Source organism: Thalassophryne amazonica, chromosome 10 (genome assembly GCF_902500255.1).
Source record: "Thalassophryne amazonica chromosome 10, fThaAma1.1, whole genome shotgun sequence".
NCBI lineage: Eukaryota > Metazoa > Chordata > Actinopteri > Batrachoidiformes > Batrachoididae > Thalassophryne > Thalassophryne amazonica.
This window is the reverse complement of record NC_047112.1, coordinates 2,350,937-2,378,849: the sequence shown is the minus strand read 5'-3', so window position 1 is coordinate 2,378,849 and position 27,913 is coordinate 2,350,937. Positions and strand designations below refer to the sequence as shown.

General features: G+C 44.3%; 1 protein-coding gene across 2 annotated transcripts; it reads left to right on the top strand.

Annotated features, from left to right (window-relative positions):
• On the top strand, window positions 1-27,913 carry tmem259 (transmembrane protein 259). 2 transcript variants are annotated; one of them, XM_034179297.1, is made up of 13 exons: window positions 1-120; window positions 621-946; window positions 13,382-13,687; window positions 13,763-13,865; window positions 14,789-14,899; window positions 14,982-15,104; window positions 21,216-21,316; window positions 23,577-23,634; window positions 24,010-24,093; window positions 24,304-24,436; window positions 25,542-25,641; window positions 27,041-27,628; window positions 27,659-27,913. In XM_034179297.1, the coding sequence occupies exons 2-13, from the start codon at window positions 743-745 to the stop codon at window positions 27,683-27,685; spliced, it is 1,938 nt and encodes a 645-aa protein (XP_034035188.1). In that variant the 5' UTR covers window positions 1-120; window positions 621-742; the 3' UTR covers window positions 27,686-27,913. The 2 variants fall into 2 exon arrangements, with proteins under 2 accessions (XP_034035188.1, XP_034035189.1); XM_034179298.1 differs by lacking the exons at window positions 25,542-25,641; window positions 27,041-27,628; window positions 27,659-27,913 and having other exon boundaries at window positions 24,304-24,440.

Genomic DNA, 27,913 nt, shown 5'->3' with positions numbered 1-27,913 from the left:
GCTCTATGTCAACTACTGTAAAACCAAAGGAGGAAGACGCAGCGAAAAAATAATGACGTTTCCTGACAGCTTCGAATGCGAACGTCAAAGTCCGTGAAGTTGTTGGGACTTCAAGTTCAGGTTCGGTCGATGTTCTGTCAATTAAGTTATCAGATCGAAGTCAAACCGACTGCGAAACTCGGTCTAAATTTCGTGTCTCTTTCTTCTTGTGTCCCCGAAGGACCTGCTAACGCTAGCTCGCTAATGGTGCTAACCCGCTAAAGGTTTCCTTTCTGACTTCGCTTCTTTAAAACACTGACGGGCCGTTTAGTGAGAAAAGATTTTGTTGGTGTTTTTTAAGTCACAGGTTGAGTCCGGAGTAAGTCTGTGGTCGGCTAACGTTAGCTGCTGCTGTCGCTTTAACTTATATGACTGAAAACGTTTATCATCATTATTCTTTATTACTGCGTAGAGTCATTAAACTGTTAGCAGTCATTAAACACACGGAATGTGGCTCATGTTAGCTTTAATGTTAGCTGTCGTAGTTTTCGGCCTCCAGGAGGTTCTGAGTTTTTCTGTCAGTGATCAGTGGATTGTTCTGTTACGTCATGAAGTCATCAGTGACGTCATAAATCTTTCAGCTTTGGAACAAGGATCTTCACATCCCCGGGTCCAGGAGGTCAAAGGTGACCTTTGAGGAAACATGTTGCTGCTCACCTAGATCGTCTTCGCTGGTCCACTTCTGAGCCTGATCGACTGGACCATGTCTGAGAACCAGCCCAACGGGAACAACAACGTTCCCCTGAACAACCCCAACCGGCTGCGGAACCCCACCATCAACCAAAACCCACTCATCAATGTCCGAGACCGCCTTTTCCACGCGCTCTTCTTCAAGATGGCTGTCACCTACGCCCGCCTTTTCCCACCATCCTTCAGGAGGGTCTTTGAGTTTTTTGTCCTGCTTAAGGTGAGGCGTTCCTATCAGCCAGAGGTTTTTCTCACAATGTAACACATGTTCCACAATCAGGCTGCTTTAGTGCCTTCTCCAAATACAAAATGTTTGTGTCGACCACATTTCCAGTCCTGTTGTAGAATTAAATAATTTTGTGGATAACATTAGAATGTAAGGTGGCACATACAAGATTAATTTTTTTTTTATTTTTATTAATTTAAGGGTGTCAATCATTTGATTGCAATTCTCCATACCACATCTCGTCACCTCCAAGCAGTGGTGGGCACACTTCTGCTAACCGCTAATTAGCGAAGCTAACATTTTGGTTCATTGTGCCCACCACTGCCTCCAGGCCACCGTACGAGGTCTGTCTGAAAAGTAACGGACCTTTTTATTTTTTTCAAAAACTATATGGATTTGAATCATGTGCGCTTGCATCAACCAAGCTTGAACCTTCGTGCGCATGTGTGAGTTTTTTCACGCCTGTCGGCTGCGTCATTCGCCAGTGGGCAGGCTTTGAGTGAGCACTGGTCCAGCCCCCTCGTCGGATTTTCATTGTCAGGGAAATGGCTGAGCGACTGCCGCTTTGCTACATGAAAATTTTTTCAGAAACTGTGACAGACAGCCAGGTGGAAACCATTTGGAAAATTCAGATGGCTTTCGGTCAAGATTCTATCAGCGTCACACAGATTAAGGACCATTACAACCGGATTAAAGACGGCCCACACCGGCACAGGGCGTGCCGCGCTACGAGGGGCCATCGCAGGCTGAAACGACCAGATCATTTCCAAAGTGAAGGCTGTGTTGATCCGGGACGTCGTGTGACTACCAGAGAAATTGCTGAAGAGTTGGAAATCAGCACTTTTGCGGCACATTCCACTGTTACAGGAGATTTTGTAATGAAAGACGTGTAGAGGAATTCGCGCGTCGGGACGGAGCTGCTCATGGCGCACAACAAACACCTCTGTGTTGGAAACCATTCAGAAGATTCAGACGGCTTTCGGTGGCTTTTCAGTCGAATGAGTATCCGAGAAATTGTGTAACAGCTGGACATGCCACAACATGTCCTGTGAGACTTCCAACACGGAGGACGTTTGTTGTGCGCCAGATGTGCGAATTCCTCCGCACATCTTTCATTACAAAATCTCCTGTAACAGTGGAATGTGCCGCAAAAGTGCTGATTTCCAACTCTTCAGCAATTTCTCTGGTAGTCACACGACGTCCCGGATCAACACAGCCTTCACTTTGGAAATGATCTGGTCATTTCAGCCTGTCGATGGCCCCTCGGAGGGCGGCACGCCCTCGCCAGTGTGGGCCGTCTTTAATCCGGTTGTAATGGTCCTTAATCTGTGTGACGCCGATAGAATCTTCACCGAAAGCCATCTGAATTTTGCGAATGGTTTCCACCTAGCTGTCTGTCACAGTTTCTGAAAAAAATTTGATGGAGCAAAGCGGCAGTCGCTCAGCCATTTTCCTGACAATGAAAATCCGACGAGGGGGCTGGACCAGTGCTCACTCAAAGCCTGCCCACAGGCGAATGACGCAACCAACAGGTGTGAAAAAACTCACACATGCACACGAAGGTTCAAGTTTGGCTGATGCAAGCGCACATGATTCAAATCCATATAGTTTTTGAAAAAATAAAAAGGTCCGTTACTTTTTGGACAGACCTCGTAGAAGGATTATTATTATTATTATTATTTATTTATTTGCCTTATTCTGAAGAAACTTACAATCAGCTGTACATAATTATTGTATGGCCTTGCCTTACAATATAAAGCGCCTTGGGGCAACTGTTTGTTGTGATTTGGCGCTATATAAAAAAATTGATTGATTGATTGATTGATTGTTCTTCCTGTTGTGCTCTATCTGGTACATCTAACTTTTTAAAAGTGTATCCAGTAAGTGTAAAGCAGACTGGACAAGCCAAGTAAATAATCAAGGTCATGAATATTGTTACGTAACTGTAAGTATGTGTTGTTAGGTTATTGTTACAAAAGTCATTTGACACTGAAATAACTCTAATGTTCCAGATCAGGGTTGTAGCTCCAGTGGGCGGCGCTGGGTGGCCCCACCCGGTACTGCAAGTTTCCGCCCGGCTGTCGGGGTCAAATTAGAATTTCTGAAAGATGAACTGAAATTTTGCTGAAAATATACCAGTTCGATTGTATTTCAAGCTTATAGCATCATAGATTGCAATTTTAAACCAATAATTAAAGTAATAACTATATTTCTCATTTACTTATCAAATTGCAAACAGCAGAGACTAGAGAGTCAGCGTGTTCTGTGGTCACAGAGCTGTGAAGGGCAGCTGGAAACGGCGTTTCTGCTCTGAACTGAAGAAAAAAAAAACTGCAGTGAAAAAGTAACATTAATCCAGGTCCTTCTGTATCCGTATCTGAAGATACATTCGGAAATTTGTTTTATATTACAGCTGAAAGGCTTCATGTTTCCAAAAAGCTCTGAGTGTGAAAAACAGCAGACGCAAGAGAGAAAGTGGAGGAGGGGGGAGGGGCACAGCATCAGTGAAAACAAAGTGAAACTTATTCACAAAGTTTTTCATTTAAAACGGCAGGTTTGACAAATCAGTCCAGGACCTGCTTTTACTAATTAGGTAAGCGGCAGACAGCGGTCACTGAGAATATCATTCTGATGTCTGATGCTGCTTCCTGCCTCACGTGCAACAATATTTCATAGTTGCAGATGATGTCATGAACCATGTGACTGCCATCAAAACCTTTTTGATTCTTTTGTTGGTCCAGCCACAGTCAATAAACCAATAAAGTAAACAGAGGCATTGCTAACAGCTAGCGGTGCTAACAGCTCGATGTCGCTTCTTGTCCAAACCTTTATAGTCATATTCTTGTAAAATTGGATAAACTTGCGTGGCTTTCTCATAGATACATAAAAATAAAATGTGGTTGTCAAGCACTGTAGACGATGGAGCCAGGAAATCAGCTGACTGAAAAAATAAATCAGATGTTGATGCAGTAATGCATTCTGGATCATTTTTAAAGTCCTTATCAAGAGATTGATCTTTTTCACCTATATTTTCATGTTGAGTTTCAGTATTGAGCTGCTCACAGAGGTTAGAAAGCAGGACTGAGGTCATGTGATCATGTGCGTCAGCGCTTCTGCACAGCAGGATTAGTAAATAAATCTGTGTTTTAAATAAGTTGCCAACTTGTGACAATGTGTTGTGCTGTCATGGAATCTGAGACCTTTGGACCGTTGGGTCTCCTTTGTCACAGACAGAGGATGCAGCACGTGGTGCAGGACAGCAACAACAAAAACACATTCACGAGGCTGACCATTCGTAAGACCTAACTAGATCTTTGCTATTGTATTTGTTGTCACTCTACTATAAGCACAATGAAATTAAAAAAGCAGTCTCAGCTCTAAGTGCATATACACATAATAAATAAATAAATGCCAATATAATACAAATAATTAAAAGTTTAAAACCAATCACACCCAACACCAGCTGCATAAAAATAATTATTTCACATTAGCATTATGGCCCAGTCACATGGCACTTAACGAAGGGTGATGAAGCCCTGACCAAACAAGAAATCTGGACTTTCATTGGCATCGTTTAACCTCCGCGCACCTTCGTTCCTGCAGCTGGCGCTTCGTCAGGATTTTTAAACTGTTGAAAAATTTGAACGAAGGGCAACGAGAACCTCAATTCGTCTGTGTCTCTTTTTGCTGTCGTTTTGACGTTTTTTAATCGTTTGTTTAGTTTTTGTAACGTTATTGTTTAATTTGACTTCGTTGGAGCAGCTGAACGTTTTCACACAGCGCAGAAGCCGGTTTGTGAGCGCTGAGGCTGCTGCTGCTTCATGTACCGTCGGAAATTACAGGGCAAACTCAGCCTGCTTGCTTGGATTTTTTTTTTTTATCTGGGTGGGGAGTCAGGTTCAGTGCACTCAGGCACCTTATATAGGGAAGAATTAATCTTTTGTGTGGATACAATTAATTATTTTGCCATAAGAAACTGCTGAATTTGAAACAACAAAAAAGTTGTGTATTTTCCGACAGTACCTGAACACAGCGGTAGCGAGAGCAGCAGCTCCTGCTTGCACTTATTATTTTTTATTAAATATAACAATATGAGTGTTGGAATGACAATCCTGCCCTTCTGTACATGCGGCAACAGGTAGATAATTAAAAATGATATAAAGAGCTGTTCTGGAAGGCAGAATTCACGTTGTGGATCAACTGCAGCTGGTGGAATAACCGCACATGTGAGTCAATGCGAGTTCACACACACTGATCAATTTACTTCTCTTATATATTCAGTCATCTTTACACTTATATTTATTCCCTGTTTTGACAGTTTTCTGTTATAAATCAATATATATATGGCTTAGTAACGTAATACAGTGATACAGCAGTGACCACGGCACACCAGAGTTTTTTTTTTTTTTTTTTTTTTTTAATTGGATGAGCGCGCAGCAGACAGTGTGGATTCTGATGATGAAAGAGATGATCCCTCTTTTTTTCTGGACGAGGAACCAGCGCAGGTGGTCCACTGACGTGCTCACAGATCTCCACAGCTTCTGTTTGCAGTTTCTCCAGGACTCAGGCGCTATGACTTTTTGGGCAAATTACACAGCAAACAAAGTGAAAATGCAAACAAAAAGTGATGTGGTGGAAAGCGGACATGTGTTGCTGTTTGTTTATGATCTGGAGCTGAAGCATGTCGAGGCGGTTGTGCAGGCGAGAGACCGCAGCTTCTCTGTCGAAGTGTGTGGGCTAACACTTACTGACACGACCTCTCCCATTTGCCTCGTCTTCCCTTCTGCACTGGGAACCGAAAAAAAAAACTGCCCTTTTTTGTTGTGTTGATAGGTCTTACAGGAGACTGAATGGGATGTTGCCCCTAGTGGAGGGGGGTGTGAAATAAAGTCATACTTTATGAGACATATTGGTGAACCTTGCTCCGTGATTATTTAAGAATTAGACCCAAACTCCACATGGTGTCAGAAGATCTTTATTCACATTGGATAGACATGAGATGTGTTTTCGTTGGGATAACTGATGAGAACTCACAGAAGTATTAGCTAGTTTGACAGTTTGGAGTTTGGCTAGCCAGCTAGGTAGCGAAGCTAATGCGCAAAAAGTAGCTAGTGAGCTAACATGCATCAGAAAAGTTTGCCAGGGAAAAGGTGCAGACATGGAGCCGTTCAAGTTACCCCACCACCCAAGTTTGACTTCACAAAGCCAGAGGAGTGGCCCAAGTGGATTCTGAGGTTTGAGAGGTTCAGGATTGTATCCAGTCTGGAATTACAGCCAGATGAGAACCAAGTGAACACTTTAATATATACTATGGGTGATGAGGCGGAGAATATTGTGACTTTGCTTCGTTTGACGGAGGAAGAGGCAAGCGAGTACCACACTGTCAAAGAGAAACTTGAGGGACATTTTGTTGTAAGGAGAAATATTATTTTTGAATGAGTGAAATTCGGCCAGAGACAACAGGAACAGGGTGAGACTGGACAGTTTTATCACAACACTTTACTGCTTATCTGAGCATTGCGGCTATGGACAGCTGCATGATGGTTTGGGACAGACTTGTGGTAGGCTTGCATGACAAAAAATTGTCAGACCAACTTCAACTGGACACGGAGCTGACGCTGGAGAGAGCGGTGACCCATGTGCACCAGAGCGAGTGTGTTTAAAAAAACAAAAAAACAAAAAAAAAAAACAGGACTTTTGAAGAGTAACTTCAAGATGGAGGCTACAGATGTGGACATTGTTCAAACAAGACACAAGTTTGATGTGGGGAAAAAAAGATGGCAGCAAATGCAGGCTAGAACAAATGATAAAAGCAGTTACCAGACACAGTGCAGGTGGTGTGGTAGAACACCAGCACACAGCAAGAACCAGTGCCCAGCTAGAGCTGTGACATGTAACCAGTGTCACAGAAAGGGACACTGTGCAGAAGTGTGCAGGTCAGGGGCTCCGTGTTGATAACCATTTGTAAAATCCAGGCGGCTTTTGGTGGCTTTCAGTTGAGTGAGTATCTGAGAAATTGTTTAACAGCAGGGATGTTCCAACTTGTCCTTAAGGCTTCCAACGAAGGTGTTTTTCTTGTGGCGGGTGCGCCGCGCCGGCTGCGAGCCAACATGCCAATCCGTCCGCACGTCTTTCATTAAAAAAATCTCCTTTAACAGTGGAATGTCCGGATAAACTGCTGATTCCGACCTCCTCTGAAAGTTCTCTGTTCTCTCACAACATCCTGGGTCAACAGAGGCTTAAATTTGGACGTTTTCAGCTTGAAACAGGATGACGTCGCCTCAGAGCGCTGCGCGACGTCCCGCTCCGTGGGAAGTCCTTACAGCGATAGAAACCAAAATCTCTCATCAGCCGTTAAAATTTTCACCGAAAACCAGCTTAATTTGTCGAATGGTGTCCACTCGGCTGTGCCTCACGGTTTTGGAAAAAATTTTGATGAAGCACAGCGCCAGTCTCTCGGCAACTTCTCAGTCAAAGGAATTCCAACGAGGGGGCTGGACCACTCCTCCCACAAGGCGTGCTCACAGGCGAATGACATCACCGACAGGCGTGAAAAAACTCTCGCATGCCCACAAGGGTTCAAGCTTGGCTGATGTAATCACACGTGATTCAAATCCATATGGTTTTTTAAAAAAATAATAAGGGCGGATACTTTTCTAATAGACCTCGTATGTGTAGAAACCTCAGTGGTTATAGCCTGCGCTCTCAGGACGTTATACTGATGCAGGTCCCAAGAGTTAGAACTGAATTGGGCATAAAGGCTTTTAAAGTTGCTGCCCCGTCCACATGGAATATTTTGCAGAAGGACCTCAAATTGACACATCTTGTAACTTTGGGAGAATTTAAAACAGTCATAAAGGACAGAGAGTTAAGGACAATTGGACTGTGTAATTGCATTCTGTAACTATGTATTGCAATTCTGTTTCTTGAACGTGTGTGTTTTGTGTTTGATGTAACTACTTTTCTTTTGTGTTGCCATCTTGGCCAGGTCACTCTTGAAAAGAGGTTTTAATCTCAATGAGTTTTTTACCTGGTTAAATAAAGGTAAAGAAATTCAGTGTTTAGTGTATATTTATACATGCCGTACAGGGTGTAACTCAAACCAAAGTCAAATTCTTTGTTTTCTGTGGATACTTGCCGAATAACACAGCCTTTGAAAAACGGCTGTGGATTGCAGCATTTCCACAAAAGCTGCCTGCTGATTAAAAACTCTTACCAAATCTGAATTAAAGCTTTTTTTAATCATTTAAAAATGACTCATTTAAAGTGCGCATTCTTTCACTTCATCTTGCGAAGGTGGAGAATGGCTAGTGGAGCAAAACACGTTTTAAAAAAAAAATATACAAACACACTGCTTCACTTTAAATGCACAATAAGTCCATTTCAGACGATCCTTTCTCTTAAAAGGCTTTATTTTACCCAGCGTGTGGCTTTGCAAAGTTGTAGCATCGCCTGCTACATTGATTAGCGCTATGGTCTTCTTCTGTATTTTTTCGTGGGAGCGTTACAGCACCACATACAGGCCTGGCGTATGTAATACAGCTTTAAACAAAGCCTCGAGGCAAATTCTTTGCCTCGAACATTTTTTGTAATCGAATTATTCGAATTACTCGATGAATCATTTCAGCCCTAATGGAGACACACAGACCCAGCACGACACACGACTGCTCGCGGTGCTGGGGAGGTTGCAGGAGGCAGGCGTCACGCTGAGAGGTGAGAAATGTGAATTCTCCAAAGGCCATGTAAAATTTCTCGGGCAGATCATAGATGCAGTCGCCGTGAAAGCAGATCCCAACAAAGTGAGGGCGGTGCTGGACTCCGCTCACCTGAGGATGCGAGCGGAGTGAGATGACTCCTCGAATGGTGAATCCTCTGGGAAAGTACTTGCCTTTTCTGGCAGAGAAGACACAGTCACTCCGGGATCTGTTGAAGAAGCAGAACGTGTTTCGATGGGGGCACGAGCAACAGAGAGCATTCAACAGCATCAACGAGGAGCTCAGCATGCCACTGGGGCTGGCGCTGTACAACACAAAAGTGGAGACGATCGTCTCAGCTGATGCTCCATCCTACGGACTGGGAGCGGTGCTACTCCAGAGACGGGAAGATACCTACCTTAAGCCAGTTGCGTATGCTTCCAGAGCACTCACCGACACAGAAAAATGGTACGCACAGATCGAGAAAGAGGGCTTAGCAATCACATGGGTGTGCGAACGTTTCTCAGACATCCTAGTGGGCATCAAATTCCACGTTGAAACGGACCACAAGCCTCTGGTTCAATTACTGGGCTCCGAAAGCCTGGATGAGTTCCCACCATGCATTCAGAGACTTAGAATGAGACTGGTGGCCTTCTGCTGTGCCATCGCACATGTGGCCACGGCGGATGTGCTATCAGGGGCCCCGTTGAGAGACAGAAATCAGCTGGAGCAGGAAGAGGAAATTAACTTGTATGTAAACATGATCATGTCAATCCTGCCAGCTTCAGAAAAGCGGCTGCAGGAAATAAGGGAACAGCAAGAACAATATGACATACTGAGGCAAGTGAAATGATACTACATTGAGGGCCAGACAGATCCACAATAGACAGAGCCTACCTCCCATCCACACAGGTTAAGGAAGAACTTTCAGTGGAGAATGGCTTACTACTAAAAGGATGTAGGCTAGTTATTCCCAAGCTGCTACAGACAGACATCCTACAAAAATTGCATGCTGGACACCAAGGTGTAGTGAAGTGTCGTGAAAGAGCCAGACAGTCTGTCTGGTGGCTGGGACTGTGTACACAGTTTCAGAAAGTAGTCAAGGACTGTGATACTTGTGCAAAAGAAAGAAACGACCCCAAAGAGCCACTGCTACCTACAGAATTCCCAGACAGACCATGGGCAAAGGTGGGCGTTGACTTGTTTCAGTGGAATGATGGCCAGTATCTGTTTGTGGTAGCCTACTTTTCTCATTTCATTGAGGTAGCTAAACTCACTTCAACAACCACAGCAGCAGTAGTGGAACATTTCAAGTCCATCTTCGCCAGGCATGGCATACCATCTGAGGTCATGACGGATAACAGCCCACAGTTCTTATCTGAATGTTTCACCCTATTTGCAATATAATGGGGCTTCACGCGCACAACGTGGAGCCCCAGATATGCTCAGAGCAATGGAGAGGCAGAGTGTGCTGTGCAGAGAGTTAAAAGCCTCCTCCAGAAGGAAGAAGACCCATATGTGGCACGTATGGCTTACAGAACCACTCCACTTGCCAATGGGTACAGCCCAGCAGAGCTGCTGATGGGCCGGCGGCTCAGAGCCACAGTCCCAGTCACTTTATCATCCCTCAAGCCAGGCTGGACGGACATAACGAAACTTAGAGGAGGAACAGAAGAAGAGACAGAGCATGAGCTGGAACTTCAACAAAAGACACAGAGCTCAAGATCTCACATGCCTGATTCCAGGTGAACATGTTTGGGTGAAGGACACAATGGAGAAAGGGAGAGTGAAAAGACAGGCAGAAACACCAAGGTCATACATCATTGACACTCCTAGAGGGATTCTGCGTTGCAACCAAAACCATCTTGTCACCACGCCAGTGGCCCCAGCAGTGATGACCACCCTTCCAGACTACCCTACTATATCACCCCACCAGATCATTCCACCAGAGCAACGTATGGGTCAGCTAGTGAGTCCAGATCATGCAGAGCAGGGGCCCGTACAGCAATGCGGTCCTGAGCCTCCGAACGTTACCCCAAAAGAGAGAGACGACCTCCAGAGTACCTGAAGGACTTTGTGACTAAATAGCAGGTACCCCTGGTACTGAGTGATTTCTACGGGGCAGAATAAACCCCCACACTCGATAGGATTGGGCAGTCTACCCCACCTTCTTAGTTAAGAGTTTCCAAGTGTATGTTGTTCATAAAATACACAGTTTGGTTTGGAACAGTTAAATTTGATATAATTTGTGATGGTAAAGTTTGATTATTAATATTGAGTTCTCTCTCAGTACAACTGATCTTAGAAAGGGGGGTGTTGTGTTAATAGGTCTTTATAGGAGATCGGATGGGATGTTGCCCCTAGTGGAGGGGTGTGTGAAATAAAGTCCTACTTTATGAGACATATTGGTGAACCTCGCTCTGTGATCTACGAGTTAGACCCACTTAACTATACACTTTTTGCGATTGTTACGGTACACCATTTTTCTGTTAGATGTGACACTGTGTTTGTGCTGGCTGTCCTCGGAGGTGGTCAAATCCCACAATATCATGCAGAGTTTCAGATGGGACTGCAGTCCCCTGTACTGATCAACTTTTGCTGACGAACATCAGAATAATGAAATGAACCTTTCCTTGATGTAACTGTTCAGAACCATTTTCTGATGTGAGGACCATGTCACAGCTCATCTCAGTCCCAGATGAGATCAGTGGTGAGTTTTTCGGGCATCCCCAATTTCCATTTTTCAGCTAAACCTGTGTCATGTTTACAGGAAATAGAAGCCAGTCCTCTATGTTTCCATTTTCATTTATTTACTTTTTTCATTTGCAATCAATTTCCCCACCCCCACTTTAAATATGGCTGCTTACTTGGTTTGTTTGACCAAGTGACGAACGCTATGACACAAAATTAAGCCAATTCAGCAGTAAGTCTGACATCAGCTCTACTGTGGTATTTACTGAGCTGTGTAGAATAAAAGTCTTCATGATCAGGGTGTTCATGTTCCTTTGTTGTCTTTTGAGCATGCGTTGAAACCCCAGAGTCATTGTGTTATGCTAAGCTAAATCTCAGCGTTAAACTGCGTTAAACATCAAGGCATTGCCATCATTTGAGGTAAATACTAACATTACAGTACCTGCCGCAGTTCTTTACATTTCTGAACATGTTTATCGTTATCAGTGTATAATGGTACTGCAGAGGTTGTCATGGCTATGTTAAGCCTCTTGGTGTATCTCCTTATCTTGGTGTATCTATCTGTGAAGCATATTTTGGAAAATGGATTCAGAGCAGTATCTTTATACACTTTACTGCCTGCAGCAGATCAGTGCTCAGTCAACTGCTGTTATTTCATTCGTCCTTTCCAAACACTTATTGTGGGAGAAACCTCTGAAATCTGAAAAAAAAAATTGTGGTCGAATATTATTAGAAGAAAAGCTCATGTGGGCAGTAAATAAAACTCTTCAAACTGATTCCATTTTGAAGGTATTGATATCTACTTTATGTGTTATAAATATGGCCTTCTTTATGAAACTCCTTCCCGGTTAATTTAAGCATCCAATTATGGCTAATTTGTGCACTTGCAAATGTATTTCTAGTGCTGAAATGACAATTTCATTTTATTTGTGTGCACACACTGCATTCATATGATTCATGGTAGAGGTGGGCGGATTGATCCTAATATCGATACTAACACTGGTATTGATACTGAACAATCCTCCTGTAAAAAGATTGATACTCAAGCTTTTTTTCTCTCCCACACTCACTGACTGCTGCGCACGCAGATTCATCAAATTCTACTCTGTCTGTAAAGGTCCAGTCACACGGCACTTAACGAAGGGCAATGAAGCCCTGACGAAACAAGAAATCTGGACTTTTGTTGGCATCGTTTAACCTCCGCGCACTTTTGTTCCTGCAGCTGGCGCTTCGTCAGGATTTTAAACTGTTGAAAAATTTGAACGAAGGGCAACGAAAACCTCAATTCGTCTGTGTTTCGTTTTGCTGTCGTTCTTGACATTTTTTAATCATTTTAGTTTTTGTCACGTTATTGTTTAATTTGACTTCGTTGGAGCAGCTGAATGTTTTCACACAGTGCAGAAGCCGGTTTGTGAGCGCTTTTTTTTTTTTTTTCTTCAGATTTCAGAGGTTTCTCCCACAATAAGTGTTTACCACAGATATGCCAAATTTACATATTTCAGTCAGTATAGCTGCATTAAGGAGCCAAGAAATGGAAAGGCTTATTTGAGTGTAATGGTATGCTTCAGTGTCTCGAACATGGACGCTCGCAATAGTCAATGTAATATTTTCCATAGTTTGAGCATACATAAACTTCACAGTTTAGTGTCATTGTCTGTTGTTTGACTATAGTCCAAGTCTGGGTGTCCATAACAACTGCCACAGAAAATTTCAGGCCTCTAAGTCCATTATTTGCTGAGATATTCTACCTTGAACATGGCTCCAGAAATGACGGCCATAATTTTTTCCTAAAAAATGGCAGACCCCATGCACACTAAATTGGCCATATCTCAGAAACTACTTGGCCTACAGGCCTCAACTTCAGATTTGTTCTGTTGTTCTCTTGAATGTTTGATTAAAATTTAAAGAAAATCTGAGACAAAGTGCGTGAGGCCCCTCAAATATTTGTTGAATTGACATGGAATGACCCAGCTCTCTGTGTGACCTTGTTAGCTGTTGTCGAACATGCTCCAACACCTCCGGTGTTTACCTCTCTCTCTCTCAGGCACTCTTTGTCCTCTTCATTCTCGCCTACATCCACATAGCCTTTTCCCGCTCACCCATTAACTGTCTGGAGGGTGTGAGGGAGCGCTGGCCTCGTGACGGGATCCTACGGGTGGAGATCCAGAGAAACTCCAGCCGAGCTCCTGTCCTGCTGCAGTACTATGACTCCACAGGGCTCCGGGAAGATCTGAGTGGGGAGGGGTGGGAGGGAGGAGGCGGAGGAAGAGTTGCCGAGGTCAGCCCGGTGGTTCGGCAGGAGGAAGAGGAAGAAGAGGAAATGGATGTCTTTGACAATAGCTCAGTGCAGGTGAGGCGACACAGCCATTACGGTTAGTATCACACTGGCTCAGATGTCATGGTTTTTGTCCCCTCCTCCCTGCAGTTTGAGTTGGACATGGAGCCTCGTCTGAAGCCCTCAGTGATGGGTGGAGCAGCCGGAGGAGGAAATGACAGTCGAGATGTCTCCTTCAGCCACAACAGTAAAGGTGTGTTTGAAGCTGTCTGCAGTGCTACAGCGTGGTGCACACAGCCTGGTCATTCACGACTTAGTGCTGCCGTTTATCCCAGTCCTGCTCTCGGTTGGAACAGAGAATTGATCATGTGATAGATTCCATTTCAAACTGTTTCTAAATATCTGATAAAGAAAAATCTCTATCTAGTTCAAGTTCAAACAACTTTATTTATCCATAAAAGGGCAAAATTACCTCAGACAAAATACAGCAGTACATCCACAACGTAATAATGGCACACATCAGAATTAAAACAACACATATATACATTTGATATTGTTTATGTGCGCTAAACTTTGAAGCAGTCTGTCATCTGAACTGAGGGAAAATGAGTGTAGGCTGCAGCAGGGTCCGTCCCGCGCAGAATTCAGCAACATTATGCAACTCACCAGTTCTGGAAAATTCCTAGAATTTCCAAACTTACACCTTGTAGCTTGGGTTGTAGTATTGGGAACTTGGTGTACATTGGTCTTAATTAACAAACAGCATCGCAGACTGGCAGTAATTCTGGACTGTTGCTTCATTGAATCCAGTGTTTTTTGGTAAATTGTGCCTGATCAGAATGATTGACTGGGTGTCTGTGATCAATGAGCACTTATCCACCTGAATGTTTTTGATGTTGTCCATTGACCAAACATACGTCATTACTCTTCATCTTTGAAAGCAGATCATTTTGAACCACATTAAGCCAAATGTAGTATCTTTAATAAAACAAGGTTTTTGGGGGTGGGGTGGGGCGGTGTCCTATAAGACCGACATTATATTAACCTGAGCTTTTAACATTTAGTTCATTTGTGGTTGTAAATATAATCAGAACTCAATTTAACACAGCAAAGACGACATTCCATTTAAAAATAAATAAATGTACCATCTGTGGTTCCCTGTGGTCTGTCTTGCAGTGTGGGCTCAGGAGGAGTACATTGTTGAGTATTCTCTGGAGTACGGATTTCTGCGTCTGTCTCAGAACACCAGGCAGAGACTCAAAATCCCCGTCATGGTGGTCACTCTGGGTAAGACGCACATCAAATGCACCTGAATCGCTTTGGCAGGATCCAAGATCTCAACCAGGTTTTTACTGCTTCACGTCTGCAGATCCCATGAAGGACGAGTGTTTCGGTGACAGCTTCAGCCGCTTTCTGCTGGATGAGTTTCTGGGATATGATGACATCCTGATGTCTAGTGTGAAGGCTCTGGCCGAGAACGAGGAGAACAAAGGTGTGCGTGCGTGCGTGGGTGGGTGGGTTGGGTGGGCGGAGAAGCTACAGCACCACTTTCACACCAAATTAAAATCGGACTGTTAAAAACTGCAGCTTTGGGACTTCCTTCCCGTTACTTCCTGGCCGAGGACGGTGTGTAAACTTTCCAGCTCCGACCTTTTATTGCCTCTTTTAGAAAGTTTTATGATAAATGAATACTAGACTACGTGAAAAGGACAACATAACAAATATGTCAACCCAAAATGACCAAAAGATGCTAAATCGAGCAAAGTTGAAGATGGAAAGTCCGGGCCTAAGCAGCTAACGATAGCCGAAGCTACCTTGCTGATAACCAATGAAGAAGCTAACAACATGGCTAACACCAGAGGTAACAAGAATGACGATGTGCTAATACTGAATCATTCCAGGAACTTAAAGCTTCCTTCACCAGAATGGAGACCAAGCTGACCGATATTGTGACACGCATGGACGTCTTGGAACAAAGAATGACTGACGCTGAGACGCTGAGGATAGAGTGAGTGCCACGGAAGATAGGCATGCTAAACACAAGCGGGTGCTAAGCTACTTGTTGCACAGAGAAGCTAGCCTTGTGAATAAATGTGATGATGTGGAGAACCGCCTGTGTCGCAACAACATTCACCTTTATGGAATTCCTGAGGGCTCAGAAAAAGACTATGATTGACTTTGTGATAAACATTTTGAGGAGCTCATTGCAGCTGCAAGAGCGAGGTGAAATCAAAATGGAATGAGTCCACTGAGCCCTCAGACCCATTGGACCAGCCCCACTGTGGCCTATCGTACATTTTTTTTTTTGACTTTCGAGTTAAACAAGCAGTGTTAGAACAGGCCTGGAGACAACGCAGTATCCAATTTGAAGGCTATACGATTTACTTTGACCAGGATTACTCCTTTGGAGTGCAGAAGAAGAGGAAAAAAGTTTGTGAGGTGATCAAAAAACTTAGAGAAGAACATTAAAGCACAATCACCATACCGTGCCAAGTTGAAAATTTTCCTGGACACTGGCACAAAAATATTCTCAACATTACTGGAAGCACAGAATACACTGAAGGATCTTGGTGTGAACACGAGATGCTTGGACAACGCAGCCTGGCAGTAGGAGTTCGAATTACGCAGCTCTAAGGGAAATGGGGGTTTAGGATTACCCAACTTTTTAATTTTACTATTGGACAGCACAATTGTGGATGAGTTATAGAATGGATGGCTCGAGACGAAGATACAAACTGGATAAAATTAGAAAATCATGCAAGCCCACCAGCGTCCAGCCCCTGTGAGGAAGAAACCTAAAGCAGACCAGACTCAGAGGAGTGACCCACTGCTTAGACCATTCTAACAGTTACAATGTTTCTGCAAAGTTTTACAAAGCTGAAGAAACAGAAAACAGGAAATCAAACAACGTAACTAAAGAAAAGTAGATGCATTTGATGATGAGACCACACGGGTGTTTGCACCATAGGCAGGGGTCATCCAGCATTCATCATGCCATCAGTTGGCCTGTTCCTGTGACAACTTGCATTCCAAATGCAGATTGCGGTGTGCGGCACCAGCTTCCGACCTGGCATCCCATGGTTTTTAGCTGTCAATCCTAAAATCCTACATCATGTTATCCGTAAATCAGAGAAAACGAGCAGAATCACTCAGCTGGAAAATCCACACGTAAGGTATAATTAATCAGCAGTAAATCGACAGGAAAGCAGAAAAATACTAAGGTGATTGCCGGCCGCCACCCCTAAGCTTTACTAACAGACCCAGAATTTAGATAGTCGACGCCGAGACCTGTTCCGTTTGCCAATAAAATGAATTTAAAAGGACAGGAAGCATAGCACCATACTATGCCAGTATGCTAGCCATACGAGAGGGAGAATAAATGCTTCATAAGTCTGGACTTCAAAGTCTCTACAGAATCTGAGTGCTTTATTGATGCAGGAAGATCATTCCACAGAACAGGGGCACGATAAGAGAAAGCTCTGTGACCCGCAGACTTTTTATTCACCCTAGGGACTAGGGATGGTTATCATGAGCTGGTTCTTTTCGAGAATCATTAAGAAATGATTCGATCCATTGATAAACAGCCTTTTTGCTTAACGATTCCCTTATCGGTCCTTCAGAGCGGCCGTTGTTTTTGAGGGTGTTATCATGAAAATGATAATTTCTCTACATTGATTACAGACCCTGGAGCAGATCTGTAATCAACCGCTTCTGTAATGGCTCCGCTTTGAAGCTTGAAACAATGAAGCAGTGCTCCGACCCGCCGCTTTGTTGGTTCATTGCTTTGCTGCTTTTCAGAAGTGGCAAGTCGGCTTCCTAAGCCGTCTCAAAGCCATTTAAAGATCAATCAATCAATCAATTTTTTTTATATAGCGCCAAATCACAACAAACAGTTGCCCCAAGGCGCTTTATATTGTAAGGCAAGGCCATACAATAATTATGTAAAACCCCAACGGTCAAAACGACCCCCTGTGAGCAAGCACTTGGCTACAGTGGGAAGGAAAAACTCCCTTTTAACAGGAAGAAACCTCCAGCAGAACCAGGCTCAGGGAGGGGCAGTCTTCTGCTGGACTGGTTGGGGCTGAGGGAGAGAACCAGGAAAAAGACATGCTGTGGAGGGAAGCAGAGATCGATCACTAATGATTAAATGCAGAGTGGTGCATACAGAGCAAAAAGAGAAAGAAACAGTGCATCATGGGAACCCCCCAGCAGTCTACGTCTATAGCAGCATAACTAAGGGATGGTTCAGGGTCACCTGATCCAGCCCTAACTATAAGCTTTAGCAAAAAGGAAAGTTTTAAGCCTAATCTTAAAAGTAGAGAGGGTGTCTGTCTCCCTGATCTGAATTGGGAGCTGGTTCCACAGGAGAGGAGCCTGAAAGCTGAAGGCTCTGCCTCCCATTCTACTCTTACAAACCCTAGGAACTACAAGTAAGCCTGCAGTCTGAGAGCGAAGCGCTCTATTGGGGTGATATGGTACTACTACGAGGTCCCTAAGATAAGATGGGACCTGATTATTCAAAACCTTATAAGTAAGAAGAAGAATTTTAAATTCTATTCTAGAATTAACAGGAAGCCAATGAAGAGAGGCCAATATGGGTGAGATATGCTCTCTCCTTCTAGTCCCCGTCAGTACTCTAGCTGCAGCATTTTGAATTAACTGAAGGCTTTTTAGGGAACTTTTAGGACAACCTGATAATAATGAATTACAATAGTCCAGCCTAGAGGAAATAAATGCATGAATTAGTTTTTCAGCATCACTCTGAGACAAGACCTTTCTGATTTTAGAGATATTGCGTAAATGCAAAAAAGCAGTCCTACATATTTGTTTAATATGCGCTTTGAATGACATATCCTGATCAAAAATGACTCCAAGATTTCTCACAGTATTACTAGAGGTCAGGGTAATGCCATCCAGAGTAAGGATCTGGTTAGACACCATGTTTCTAAGATTTGTGGGGCCAAGTACAATAACTTCAGTTTTATCTGAGTTTAAAAGCAGGAAATTAGAGGTCATCCATGTCTTTATGTCTGTAAGACAATCCTGCAGTTTAGCTAATTGGTGTGTGTCCTCTGGCTTCATGGATAGATAAAGCTGGATATCATCTGCGTAACAATGAAAATTTAAGCAATACCGTCTAATAATACTGCCTAAGGGAAGCATATATAAAGTGAATAAAATTGGTCCTAGCACAGAACCTTGTGGAACTCCATAATTAACTTTAGTCTGTGAAGAAGATTCCCCATTTACATGAACAAATTGTAATCTATTAGACAAATATGATTCAAACCACCGCAGCGCAGTGCCTTTAATACCTATGGCATGCTCTAATCTCTGTAATAAAATTTTATGGTCAACAGTATCAAAAGCAGCACTGAGGTCTAACAGAACAAGCACAGAGATGAGTCCACTGTCCGAGGCCATAAGAAGATCATTTGTAACCTTCACTAATGCTGTTTCTGTACTATGATGAATTCTAAAACCTGACTGAAACTCTTCAAATAGACCATTCCTCTGCAGATGATCAGTTAGCTGTTTTACAACTACCCTTTCAAGAATTTTTGAGAGAAAAATGACTCATGTCAATCATGAGTCATGTTTGTGCGGATTAAAGTCTCTAACTGGGACTCCTGTTGCAGGTAAGAAACGAGAATTGTCCTCTGTTCCGTTTCACACAGCTCCAAACGCTGCGCCACTCTCTGCCGAGTTAGAGTCCGGCTGGAATTAATAACTTCAAAGCGAATCACCATTTAAATCAAATGACACCTTTTTCCAAATGTTGGAACACAGACAGCAAACTACAACAGCGACAGACAACTTTTTTTTTCCTCCCAAAATGAGAGATCCTGCGTTCTTTATGAATTACATTGATGTTGATGTGCAGTCGGTTGAGCTCAGCTCAGAGGTGTGCAGTTAAATTTGTGCCATTAAAGAAAACCTGTAAAGTCTACTTTTAGTACACAGAAAATTCACAGGAGCTATTGATAAGGGAATCAATAATGGCATTGATATTGATAAAATCTTATCAGTACCTGTCCCTACTAGGGCCACAAAGTAGTCCTGCACCCTGAGAATCCAGAGCCTGGGCTGGTACGTAGGGTTTAATTAGGTCAGTTAAGTAGGGAGGTGCCAGTCTGTGAACAATTTTATAGGCCAGTACAGAACCTTAAAATCTGGTCTCACAGGGACAGGAAGCCAGTGAAGAGACACCGAAATGGGTGTAACGTGGTCAAACTTTCTGCTTTGTGTCAAAGGTTTGGCAGCAGCATTTTGAACCAATTGAAGACCCCTAATGTTGCACTGCGGTAAACCAGAAAATAGAACATTGCAGTAGTCCAATTTAGAAGAGACAAACACATGGATCAGGGTTTCAGCATCAGCCATAGACAGGATGGGATGAATCTTCACTATATTTTGCAGGTGGAAGAAAGCAGTCCTCGTAATATCTCTAATGTGGAGTTTCAAAGGACAACGTAGGCTGAAAAATTACACCAAGGTTCCTCACTTTGTCAGTGTGATGTATGACACATGAGCCTAGGCTAAGCGTTAACTGGTCAAATTGATGCCAATGTCTCACTGGACCAAGAACCATCATTTCAGTCTTATCAGAGTTTAAAAATAGGAAGTTTCTAGACATCCAGCTTCTCACTGATACAAGGCAATCTTCAAGGATTTTATGTGGATGAGATTACCAGCAGTTACCGGCATGTATAACTGAGTATCATCAGCATAGCAATGCAGTGTCGTAATATGTGCTCAAGGGGTGCTGTATGAAGGGAGAAAAGCAGGGGGTCTAAGACGGACCCCTGTGGAACCCCATATCTCGTGTCACCAGGGTTAGAGGTAGTGTTCGAGGTAAGTTGTAGAGACTTGCTTTCAGTTTGAGTTTAAGGAAGATCATTTTAAAATTTTTTATTTTTTAGTATTACAAATGGCATAAACAAATTAAAATGTGTGAAATATCAAGTGTTACTTTTGGAGGGTACTGTATGTAGTAATTGTATACCTGTGCATAGAATCATCATCAGAAATTCCACAGTGTCACACATGAATTTTGGATTGTGCTTTAGTGTCAATTAGTTTTGAATAACAGGAGGCCTTGGGTGTTTGTACTCAGCCAGACAATTGTGTCGTAACAGTACGAAGTCTTACACGCACAGCCTCCTATATTTACTTCGAAGGATGCAGAGCTAGAGACATCTGAGATGCTTGCAAAGGAAGCATGCCAAACAGCAAATGTCAGCTGTCCCTGGTTTTTGTGTGATCGAAGCCACACACACATGCACACAGAGGCCACTTGGCTATTATAATATAGATGGTCATAAACCAGGAGAGGAGAAAGATGAACCAAAAAAAAACATTAAAGCACCAAAGAAATAAATCACAGCAGGCGTTTATCTAATCACCCTGGCACCATCATGTTACTCCTCCAAATAATAGTGGAACCTGTGTCTGTCTGTGCTGTCAGGGCTGAAAGCTGTTGTTTCCTTATTGGTAGTGTGGATATGGTGAGGGAGTGGGTCTTCAGCAGAAACTCAGGTCTGTGTTTTCAGTATGTTTAGTTCCAGGTTTACCTTTGAACTGTGTGTTGTCATGTCTGCAGGGTTTCTGAGGAATGTGGTCTCTGGAGAACATTACCGCTTCGTCAGCATGTGGATGGCCAGAACTTCCTACCTGGCGGCCTTTGTCATCATGGTCATCTTTGTAAGAAAACACTGGCGTGTTTAAACCCTCAGGAACCATGTTAAGGATGGTTGTTACAAGCGCCTGTTCCTGAAGAGAGCCATTACTGTAATCCGGGTCATTTACAAGCGGCTGTTCCCACAGAGAACCTTTAACTGTGGAGACCTGTTAAGAGTTACCATAACCCGGGTCCTTTAAAGCCCCTTTCACACCAGGCCCGCTTTGAGTTGCTTCATGTGGCATCATAACGACGCAGGAATGTCTGCGTCAGGTGCGCACAGCAGGGGGGCAGAGAGGAGGTGAGGACGCAGAGGAGTGGACTGGAGATGTCTGGACTTTTTACTGGATGTGGACATGTCCTGTCTCTGGCAATCAGTCTGTGAGCAGGACTTTTTGGACTTTATTTAAACACAGTTGTGAAAGAATTTAAGAGCGAGGAGCTGCAGCTGCAGTCGGCATTTTTTTTTCTGTGCTCTTTGAGTGTGTAGTTTTACTGCATTGTGTACACGGTATAAAAACAATCCTGCGTGATTTATACTTCAGGAACAATGGAACACAGCAGGAATCATAAATTGGCGTCGGGTAATGTTGCATTGCGATGGTGTGGCTTCCAGTCACATTGAGTACCGTAGCTTTGCCCAGACTTGTGTTGAAACCACTTCCTTTCTGCGTCCTGTGCTCGACGCAGGAAAAATTAAACGTGTTTAATTTTTGGCGTCCGATTCGTTTCAACCTTTGCGTCCGTCACGATGTTGTGGCGTTGACCTACATCGTCTCGGCACTGGGTTGCATCCATATGGTGTCGTCATGATGCAACTCAAAGTTTGCCCGGTGTGAAAGGGGCTTTAGGTTAAGAAAAAGGGGGTGGGCTGGGAAGGCCGGAAATGGTCCCATTGCTCCCCCAAAATGAATCTCTTCAGTTAAACCTTTTGGTACCCTTGATAAAGGATACTAGGTTGCTTAGCTTTAGTTTCCTAATCTGGTCATCTTGCAAAATAAAGGAACTCAAAAACCTCTGCCTCAGTCTGCCCTATGCTGGACACTGGCCCAAAAATTGGAGAGACGTCTCAGGCTGTACATGTACTGACATGGTGGAGTCTCATTACCCTTCCAGCTCTGAGTTCCCCACATGTGGGGTAAAAGATGTTCCCATAGTATTACAGACAAGCCTAGCAGGGTTCCCCACTGGACAAGTCAGGGGCTCATATGTATGACCACCCAGGGTGCCTGCTCCCTGCAAACCCTGGGCTGGGTCCCCAGTGATTTTAGAACCCTTATTCTCTGGGTATTGAGGGCCAGTCTCTGAATTGCTACCCATGGTTGTGTTGGTCAGTTTGCTGCAGGCCAAGGGCCTGTAACTAACAGATTTTGACTACATCCGGGTTTCAATTCAGAGTTTTTCATCTCCTAGATGGGTGGCTGACCCAGACATACAGGTCCCACCTACCCGGCCATTTTGGTCCGCAGCCTCTCAGCAAGCGCTGAACGAGTAACAGCCATGCACCCTGCCTGCCCCGATCCTGGATCAAGGCCAACAGGGCCTGCCTGCATAGCCATGTCCACGGCAACCAAAGCCATGTCCACGGCAACCAAAGCAAGCTCTCCCATCCCTAAGAAGGAGAGCTACCCTCTCACCAGAATTCCCTAATAGTACCAGCCACGCAAGCCAGTCCGCTAGCCCCCGTCACTGACCGAGGCCAGCAGGACCCACTCACACAGTCAGGTACCTAGAAGAAGTCCCCCCTGCCCCCAAAGAGGAACAAGAGGTGGCCTCCCAGGAAGCCTCGAATGAGAACCAGCCACGCGAGCCTGTCCGCTAGTCCTAGTTGCTGACCAAGGCCAGCAGGACCTGCCCACACAGCCAGTCCCAGCCCAAGGCAGCCAAATGAAGCCCTCCCAACCTCCAAAGGAAAAGGAGTTTCCCTTATGCGCCACCCAGGGGACACGCCTCTGCGCTGTTAGGCCTCAGCGTGATGATCCGAGTCCTTGCGTGCGTTTGTTCCCGCGGAGAGCTGTTACCGTAATCCGGATGCTTGCTGCACGGTTCTTCCACTGTGACGTGACTCTCTGCAGCGCAGCTTTAAAATTCTATCATCAGTAATTGTGAGACAAAATATAACTCTAATAATGGAAAAAAAATTCTCTGTAGGAAAGTTTATGGATATTTATTCCAGTAATTATCCAGACTGATGTTTATTAGACCTTTATCATGTATGAATATTTGATTATTGATCAGTAGACCTTCTGAGTTGAAGCTCTTTTTAATGTTTGTTTGTTTCAGACTCTGTCGGTGTCCATGCTGCTCAGATATTCTCACCACCAGATCTTCGTCTTCATTGGTCAGTTTTTTTTTTTCTTCAGATTTGTATTTTGTTCACACACGATGCTGATCAACATGAACACAACCCTCCTGAGGCCTCTCCTGCTTTTTCCAAATGGCTTCATTTCAAACGTCAGTTTTTCCAAAGCGTAAAGTTGGTGTGTTTAGTAACCAATGGGTTATTATGGGCGGTTATTCTGTCAGTTCAAAGCACCAGTGAAACCAGCAGGAAATGTTGTCCTAATGCAGGTGGGATGGAAGCTGGACACATAGACATGTCCAGAATGATGGACACAAATCTGCCTGTTCACGCGTTCAATAAAACCTTACCTGATACAGTGACTGATGATGTCTGTGTTTTTTTTCTTTTTTCTTACTGTCTCTATGTCCTCAGTGGACTTGTTACAGATGTTGGAGATGAACATGACCATTGCCTTCCCAGCAGCCCCTCTGCTCACCGTCATCCTTGCCCTTGTTGGTAAGATTTGTGTTTTACAGATTGCTTTGGGGACCAATCAGAGAAAGTCCAGGTGATGTGTTTTTATACACGTGACATTGAGATGTGAAGCTGCCACTGGGCCACTTTCAGTGTTCATGCAAACACTGGCCAGTAGGGGGCAGCATCATTTTGTGGCTGTCAACAGCTGAACAGGAGCCGCAGTGTATTGATGCTGTTTGTTGTTTCTAGGCATGGAGGCCATCATGTCCGAGTTTTTCAATGACACAACCACGGCCTTCTACATCATCCTCATTGTCTGGTTGGCTGATCAGTATGACGCCATCTGCTGCCACACCAACACCAGCAAACGCCACTGGCTGAGGTGAGTCTCCAGCACACTGGGGGTGATGGTCAGTTCAGTCCACTGTGACCTATTACTACTTTGAGCTTTACCTTATGTTTTTAGTGATCATCAGACTCCAGAGATAAAGTACAATACACACACACACACACTGATAGACACCCTAAAGAGAATTCATGAGCCTCGTTTCCACTGAGCAGTCCGGGTCAGAATGGTTAAGTCTGGCTTGGTTTGAGTTTTCACCACCAGCAGCACCCTTTTGTTTGGTAGGCGGAGCATGTACATGTTGACATGCACGCCATCGAGAGTGCGTATGTTGTGGTGTGGCCTCTGCCCTCCACATGGAGTCCACACAGTGTAATTTAACATTTTATAAATTAAATTAAATTTTATTGTCTTGGTGGATCATGGGATTTATTTTCATGGCATGCAGAATGCTGAAGAGTCGACTGATGTGTAGTAAACGTTGATGTGAATGATTGAAGTGCTGTGACTCTTTTAACTTTAAAATAAGTTAATTTTCTTGTGGTGCAAAGCGCCGGCGCTCTCTGGTTCAGGCTGAAACGTGCACCGAGAGCAGACAAACGGAGAGTTTTTCCAAAATCTGGAGGCTTTATGTGGATAAGGTTTCGTCAGGCTGTGATGATGAAACAAACGGGTCAGATTAAGACTTTCTATTTACTCCATGTGTTAATTGTTTTAATATTTGAAACAGTCTGAACTGTTCACATGAGGACTGCAGCTTTCATTTGTTCAGCCAGTCGGTGAACAGCAGTGGGTTAGCACCTCCCTCTTGTAACTGGTCCATCATTTTTGGGACCCCACTCGAAGGATGCCAGAAAAGTGGTATGTACAGGTTGGTTGTTTTGGTACACGGGTTTGGTAATCTGGGTGTGGAAACACAAACTAGCGCGCTGTTCCGAGCTGGGCCACTCTGTGGAAACAGGGCTGTGGGGACCCTGTGATGCTAAAACCCTTTTGGAGTTGGAGTCGCCTCCACCAGTGAGTTCAGGTCTATGAAGGCTCTTGTGACTTGTTGTGGTGACTCAGTATTGATTATTGATTGCTGACTTTGGGTCGTGTCATGTTCCAGAAGTCTCTGAATTCTGTTTTTGTTTTTTGGCAGGTTCTTCTATCTGTACCACTTTGCCTTCTACGCCTATCACTACCGCTTCAATGGCCAGTACAGCAGTCTGGCACTGGTCACATCCTGGCTCTTCATCCAGGTCAGAACTGTTGTCCTTTAGAACTCGCGCGGTGTTCAGTCTGAGTACCATAAATTACAAAGCAGCATGGGGCCAAAACTGAAGCAGAGAATGCACAAAACCTACTTTCCACAAGTGGACAGTAAATGGAAAAATAACCTGAAGGTGATGAGATCACCCCCCCCCCCCCCCCAAAAAAAACAAAAAAAAACAAAACAAATTGGTCCGCCCTGCCTTCACTGTGCATGTTATTTGGGACCACAGCAACATGTCTGAGTCTGACTCTCTGAGTCTGACTCTCTTCACCCAAAGAGATCAAATGGTTTAATATGATTATTAACCATTAGCTAACAAAGTAAAACCTTATAAATCATTCTAAAGTCAGTTTGAAACAGAAATGAGGCGATACGCGGTGAGTTGTTATTGACACTCTGAAACAGCGTAGGCGCCGCAGCGGCTGCTGATCGCTTCCTCCGTCTTTTATGATGAAATAAAGCTGAATTTATGTGGAAATGATTGTACAAAAGCTTCAGATATCTGTGGCAGAGACAGATGATGACTGGAGGCAGTTTGAAGCAGAAACGAGGTGATAATCAGTGAAATACTGCCAACGCTCTGAAATGATGCATGCACAGTGAAGGCAGGACGGACCGGTTTGTAGATTTTTAGGGGGGACCGATCAGTCAGCGACACCGGTTTTAAAATAGCCTGACAAAGATAAGCTGAGTCATGAGCCAGATGAGCAGCAGCAACACTTCAAAAGAACATCACAGGAACTCTGACTTCAGTCAGTAACTTCAGCAAATCCTGTGGGCAGAGTGCACGTATGAAGGTCGTTCATGTCAAAGTGATGCGTCCACAGCCTGTGTCATACGACCAATATGTCTGCAGGTCCTGACAGTCTTTTACATGTTGGGAACATTATATATTAAAAATAGAAAATCAGAGCACGATCCCATAAGGACCGCCCACTTTATTGTACAAGGTACTAATAATTGTGATTTATTCACTGACAGCTGTGAGGCTGTTTTTAATTTTTCCATGACTTTGTTTCATATCCACCTTTAAGTGATCAGCCACCAAAAATAAAGGAAATTTATATTTGATTTATATATGAAACCATTTCTGGAAAGTCGCTGCGCTGAGCTGTCTTGCGAGCTCAGAGCGATGTGGGCGGTTATTATTCTCTCTTTGAGCGTGGCGTCACAGGGTGGGGCTCACGTGCACTAAATTTGCACGCACAGTGTCAGTGATGCTTCGTTGTCTGCAGGGCGCCACTGAGGACAAACTGCTGTCTTAATGTTTCAGGCTTTAACCAAACATTGGCCTTGTGGTCTGGATGTTTTCAGCAAAGTAAAAACGCTGATCTGAGCTCCACCGTGGACGTCACGTTTTCACTGTGAATCTTCTCGTTCTGCAGCACTCCATGATCTACTTCTTCCACCACTACGAGCTTCCTGCTATCCTGCAGCAGATTCGGATTCAAGAGATGCTGCTGCAGAACCAGCAGGCCGGACAAGCCAACCAGACCGCCCTGCAAGACAACCTCAACAACAACGGCACCGCCTCCTCGCCATCCGCACCTACCCACGCCCCGTCAGGCCCAGCTGCCCAGCCAGACACTCGGAACCAGGCCTCGGCGTCCTCCCCAGCTGCCCCGCCTGCAAGCCGAGGGGAGGTGCGAGCGGAGCTGAACTGGGTGGCCCAAACGGCAGCCATCATCACAGAGGCGCTGTCTTCCTCCGCCCAGCAGGGGGCAGCCATGGTGGTTGGTGTTGACAGGGAGTCTGCTGATGGTTCTGTGGTTGAAGGAGGTGAAAATGGAGAGAGCGAGCAGAGGGCGGAGCCTAACCTGGACTCCAATGTGATAGAAATGAAAACCATAGGAGGAGGAGCTTCTACTCCAACCACATCCTCTTCAAACAGCCCTCCAATCACAGGGCCCCAGACAGTGGAGGCAGGACTCATAACTCTAAGCGCCGCCCCTCTTCAGACAGACTCCTCCCCCACACAGAGTTCAGGTTCAGACTGGGACACGACAGAGCGGAGACACGCCGCGTCCTGAGGGACGATGACTGCATGGTACTCATCAGTACTACACAGTAGCACACACTACTCATCAGTACTGCATGAAGCTCGACTCTGCCATTGATAAAGTCCTTCAGACCATCAGGTCCTGATCCAGCTGATTGATTGATTATCGAATGCAGGTGTGAGGGGAGAAGTCTGACACTTTGAACTATAAATTGTAGCTGAAGTTGGAATCAGTGAGTCGATCAATAAATTACATTGG